At 39.1% G+C, this 6,000-nt stretch overlaps 1 protein-coding gene and 1 non-coding gene across 2 annotated transcripts in view; one reads left to right on the top strand and one right to left on the bottom strand.

Moving 5' to 3' along the window:
- Positions 1–974: 974 nt before the first annotated feature.
- The window catches only part of LOC108670550 (hemicentin-2), a 48,617-nt gene continuing 43,591 nt past the window's right edge, over positions 975–6,000 (bottom strand). The window contains exons 7-11 of the mRNA XM_018158017.2: positions 4,516–4,653; positions 3,475–3,624; positions 3,109–3,216; positions 2,725–2,844; positions 975–2,311 (exon numbers count right to left, since the gene is read on the bottom strand). Of these exons, the coding sequence (XP_018013506.2) occupies positions 2,172–2,311; positions 2,725–2,844; positions 3,109–3,216; positions 3,475–3,624; positions 4,516–4,653 (656 nt within the window). The 3' untranslated portion in view covers positions 975–2,171. The remainder of the gene's footprint in view (positions 2,312–2,724; positions 2,845–3,108; positions 3,217–3,474; positions 3,625–4,515; positions 4,654–6,000) is intronic.
- On the top strand, positions 5,377–5,449 carry Trnar-ucu. Its single transcript has one exon. It is a non-coding gene; the product is annotated as a tRNA-Arg (tRNA).

Raw genomic sequence — 6,000 nt, 5'->3', positions numbered from 1 at the left:
AGCTATGGAAAGAGATTGGAAATAAGCTCTCAGTCTACATGTTTATTTTAGAGACGCTTGGGAATGTTCACATTCTTCAATGATTGCCCTTTATTATTAACAAGGCAAGACTGATATGCCATTCCTATTCAGGATGCAAGTATCAATTTTCCCATACCTATATTCATGGCCTATTAACTTTACTATATATAGTCCTACTTTTGAAAGCAGGACTAGAATGCAGTATTTGGTACAGTAATACGTATATAAAATCGTACGAATTTGGTACAGTTCATTTCAAATAATACGGATATTTTTTTCAGTAAAACAGTTTACTTTATACGATTTTTGTGCTGAATGACTTAGTAAATGTTATTTAGCTCGAATAATTCCGGAATATTCATAAAGACCACACATTCCTTTTTTAAGTTTTGGGAAATGAGTATCGAAAAACATATCATTGTAATAATAAAAAATGTTATGAGACTCATGTCTATTGCACTTCATTAAATTCTGGCTGCTCAGCTAATTTAACATTTGTATATAATCTGCATTTAGAAAAGAGCAATTAAAGATTTAGGGACGCACTGTACTTCAGATAATAATAACTGTAAAACCAAATCGGCTTTAGCCAACAAAAAAACTTCAGATTATATAGCCAGAATAAACAAATTGTAAGAAATGTTCAACGAATGGGCAGATGCACTCTAAATATTCATTCATTCTATGAGGATAATTAACAACTCTTTTCTGAGAATTTTAACAAGATGCCCATGAATATGAACACAGACGAATATCATTACAAACGAACGTATATTAAATGTAATTGATTATGAAATTTTCCAGCGTCCAATTTCCTGTTCAAATGTATGAAAGCCTAAGAACTGTCAAATATCGACTTGGGCTCGACTCATTTCTATACTCCCTTAATGTAGGTGTTGACGGAAATTGAAAAATAGATTTATGCCCCGAGTTTGTGATAAATTAATTAGAATACTTTGCATATCTCTTTACCTTCAAAAAATATAAAGCCTGTTCGACATTTGATTTAGTGAGTCTGATGAATTCCATGGACCAAAAGACTACCTTGAGACCCGACTTTCAGGAACGTTAAATAAAGTACTATCCTCATAAGTAAATAAATATCCCTCAGATTTAGTAATTAAACTTACTTTTTACGCCCTTCGCCCTCGATGTAATAATTTAAGACTTTATACAGCAATGACAATCGTCGGTTTATAAATTTTCAGTACTGAAACGGTGTAATTATGGAGAAAAGTCAAAGGACCAAAGTGAATAGTTTGCTGAAGGTAACAGTCGGGACTTAGACCCACATTTTAAATCTGTTATTAATTTTCTATCTTGGATTGCACATTTAGTTCAATACTTTGACAATGATAGAAGTAAAGATGATGCATGATATTTACATGATTCACAGCGCCCTATCATTTACTGGGTTTCTAACGCATCAGCAGCATTGTTCTTTTTCGTGACTCATGTCCTTACAGAGCCGGATTTGACACTCCCACTTGTTTAGCGCGAAATATTTTCCTTCCTATAGTTCTCTTCACTCACTGTTTTTCATAACTGCTAACTGGTTTTCACATTTACTATTTTTAGAATTGAATTTATTGAAACAATCAGCTTGATGTCTTCTGATTTATCCAAATTGTTAATTCAAATTTAATAATTTAATTGGATTGGATTTGATGTGATTGTTACTTGAGATAAATTTTGCTGTTTTGATTTGGGTTCAGAAATTAAGTTCATCTCGACAACGAATTTCAGTGTTACATTCAGTGAAATTATGCAGCTTTCAGAACGATAATGTTTTCACCATCTGGCGTCTACTCATGAGATGTTGATATTACACAGACCTCTTTTACACAGGGCGTGTTCGCTACGAAAAAAAACTGACTGTAGTATATGCAATCACTAAAAAAATTATAAACAGAAATCGCTTTTTAATTCTCAATCATTTGTTTACATTCTCTACGTGTCTTATTTTTTCATATACTGCACAGCATTCTTTTTTTGGCCACATCACTCAGATTCATGGCTCATCTTAAACAAGTCCTATTCGGCAAAAACCATGAGTAACAATGTTTGGCAGAACGTAATATCGCATCATGCAAATATCACTCAAGTAAAGCACATCAATTAATGATGATGATAACATTAAGTGACGACATTTAGTGCCAGAGGAAATAGCGTTGAACTGCCCCCAACGTGATGCACATGAGAGGCAACCGCGAGCCGAGGGCAGGCGAGTGCGAGAGGGAGAACGGAGGGTGAGACAGAGACGGGGGCCTTCTGTTAGGTGCTCGGCGCTCTGTTGCGAGGTAAAAGGTAATTTCATCAACAGACATCATATTCTGTCCAGTCAAAGTTTACATGTTACTCTACAATAGCAATTGCGAACTATTTACAACAACCAGACGAGTCCAAAGAATGAAAGGATCTTTAAGATCTTTAAAGGATTTTAAGAGAAGAATTTATCATCATTGCTATTGATATTTAATATTGATGAACAAACCTCATAAATGGATTTAGGTGGCACAATTTGTGCTATTATTCTTAGAATTATTAATGCTAAAAATTTAAACGCTGCTGTCCTCAGAAGACAAGTTAATAAAAGTAACTGTTTTTAATCAGAATTATATATCCAAAATAATAAATATACAATTGAAACACCTACGAGATCCACTGCACGATATTGTAAAACGGCCCTGACTGTAAACTGACCAGATTTAGCGTTGTTACGGAAGAGTTTGCGGACGTCGTAGTTGATCGTTCCGTCCGGGGTGATGGTTATGGCCGGACCATCGTCGTTCTCCTCGCTCTCGTTCGCCAGCTGCCACTGACCTGACGAACAAATATTATTATTAAGGAAAAATATTAAAGTTATATATGCGCTCATATAAACCAGTGACGTGCCTGATATACCACAATTGCATTACTAATGTAAGTGATTGGCATACCTGATTGACATATATATATCTATATACCAGATATATAAATACCAGGTATATAGATATCTGGACTGACAAACCTAATTAAGATATATACCAGTACCTAATAGGCCTGAATAGGCCTCATCAGCATTACTTACATACGCAATTGACACACCTGATGAATGCCGTCCAGCGCCACGAGTATTGGAGCCAGCAGCGTTAGGGTCGACGGTGGCGTTCTCTCTAGCCGGTGGAGCGTTGTAAATTAGCTCCCTCGGGATTTCTGCGTAGTCAACAACGCAGTCATAATTATTTTAATATAATTAAAGTTAGTTTAATCTAAATGAGGTAAATTTACAGGCAATAAACAGCCCAATATCTTAGAAATTTTAATGTTTTTATACGGGATAAACTAACTTCTACAAAAATAAATCTAAAAAACACATGCATAACAGAGGATACTTATACCCTGACAGTTTCCTTTCTTCAATTCCTAATTACCGTACATTATTTATGCTTTATAGCAGCATGTGCAGCTCACCGTAGACTTTAATTGTTCCGTTGGACTCCCCAAAGGAGTTCTTGGCCGAGCAGCCGTAGGTGCCGAAGTCCTCAGGCTGCATGTCCCGGATCTTGAGTTTCATGTAGGCCTTGTAGCCGTTCTCTGCCACGATACTGTCGAAGCGGCCACCTGTAAAATACAAATGAATGCTCTTTAATTTAACATTACTAATTGTCTAATTATTGTCTAATTGACTAATATTATTGTCTTAGCGTTCAAAATCATGCACTTAATCACCGACGAATATTAAATCGTATTGAAATAATTCAAAGCATTTGCGATCGAAGGCTGAGATATAAATTGTTTTGTTTTTTCTAGAGTCAATTACGCATGACATTGCTATGAGGGTAAATGTGGCGGTGCAGTGGTGAGCGGTGCAGTGGTGAGAGACTCTGTCTCTCGCACCCAGCGCTCGGGTTCGAGTCCCACTGAGGACAAGTTCTACCGGGAAGCTCAGCTCATGGTCAACTCAGCCATTCATCCAACTCTGGTTGATAAATGAGTACCTGGCTTGTCCAGGGTGTTGTGTAATGCAATCAAATGGTTCTGGCGGGTCAGCGAGCCAGTGATGGTCGTAGAACTACCAGTGGCACCAAGGGCCAGGAAAAACTGACCTATCACCCCCCCTCCCTAGTCGCCACTGCCAGGATGGGCAATTACAACAACAACAACATGAGGGTAAATCTCATTTTCTTCATTTGGAATTAAGATCGTATTCTGAATAAACACAGGGCGAGACGCATTCCAAAAAAAATACAAGAAATATACCTAAAGTTTAGTTTCGTTGACTCCATGCAATTAGTGTATGTGGTGCGTTCGAAATTTATCGTACTTTAATATGGCAGCTTCAATGTGGTGTTAGTAGTCGAGGATAAGGAAGAGAACTGTGTGCGAATCCGACGCTGTCGTCGCAAAACATTAACAATGCTTGTTCACCCTTCGCCACTTATACATAAAGCTTCATCTTATTTATCATTCACCTTATTTACGTTAAATAATATTATTTCTATGGACACTAACTGCTCAGTATGATGTTGCCGCTGGTGCCACTCCAGTAGTTGATGCTGCGAGGGAAAGCTTCAGTGTGGCACACGAGCTCCACGTCCATGCCGCGGCTCACGCTCACCAGTTGGTTCGGGATCCACAGCACCGGTGCAACTACATGAACATTTTAGAGAATAATAACATAATTAATTCAGAATTCAAAGCTTTCTGAAATGAGAAACGCGATTGCTTGTTATTAATTTTTGCAAGCTCTTCTTTTGGGCACAGCCGAAAATAAATAATTTCGGTTGTTTTTTTCTTAACCTGTAAAGTGCTTTAATCAGAAAATGCTTCGGAGGTGAAGATTACGTTGACTCAGCCTGCATCAGCAACTGTAGAAGCCTTCGTAGCTTACGCTAAACGCTGAAAGAGACTTGTGAGTCCCATCCAATTTTCTTCTTCGTTATAGATTAGAACGATGATACAATAAAATTTATGCCAACGAAAACAATATAATGCGCTCCACCGAATAACAACGACGTAAGTTTACTACACGGCTTGTTTGGCCTTCAGCTGCGGCAGCTGCGTGAGCAGCAGCGGCTGCGGCCGTCACGTCACCGCCCCACTCCCACTCACGCAGAGCGGGGGCCACGTCTCCCTCTGCCGCCGCTTCTCCCTCACTCCTCTCTATCCTCGTACCGTGCTGCTGCACTAGTACAAACTCCACCGCAACACGCGAATGAAAGCTGAAATTCATCACTATAGAGAACAATTTCTCTCTAGTTAGCTTCCTAGCTTCTGATATCACGGCGCGGTATCCTCCCCTCTTCCCCTCTCACAGCGGGGCGTCGCTCCCTCGCGCAGCTCCATATCGCCGATGCAAAATTGGATGGCAGCGTCCCGGTGGCGCAGTGGAAAGCGCGTTGGACTTCTAATCCAAAGGCCCCGGGTTCGACCCCCGGCCGGGATGGCCCCATTTTGTTGTTCGAATTAATATGGCATCATGCCCCAGTGCCAAGAAAGTCATTCTAGAGAGGGGTATGGGGCAGCTTGCTGCGTCTGAGGGGGGTAACGCTCGTGCGGTACAAAGACGCGCTTATCTACTGAGCACTTGAGAGTTCGCACCGCTTGTCTCGCCCTCTCCCCTATATACTTACTCGCTCTATGCGTTCAGAGATAACCTCGAGTGTGATATGAAAACACGCCTGATAAATAGGCCGAAACGCATGCATGATTATGATAAAAAAAAAAACTAGAGCCATTTTAGCGTGTGAAATGCAGTGGTCATTTGCTTTTACTTTTAATGAAAAAGGCTCATTAAAAGGCTCAATAATTCTATTGCGAGTTGAAACCAAACAATTGGCAACAGCAAAAGTGAAATTTCTATATGTGCATAAGATTTAGCTCTGCAGTAAAACATAATTCAGCCGAAGATTTATGAAAAGACATCTTTGATATATTTTTTCATCTATTAAATTGAACGATATAAATTATCAAATTATTTGAAATTATTGTTACGTT

The sequence above is a fragment of the Hyalella azteca genome, unplaced genomic scaffold (genome assembly GCF_000764305.2).
Source record: "Hyalella azteca isolate HAZT.00-mixed unplaced genomic scaffold, Hazt_2.0.2 contig13515, whole genome shotgun sequence".
NCBI lineage: Eukaryota > Metazoa > Arthropoda > Malacostraca > Amphipoda > Hyalellidae > Hyalella > Hyalella azteca.
This window is presented reverse-complemented; position numbering and strand designations above follow the sequence as displayed.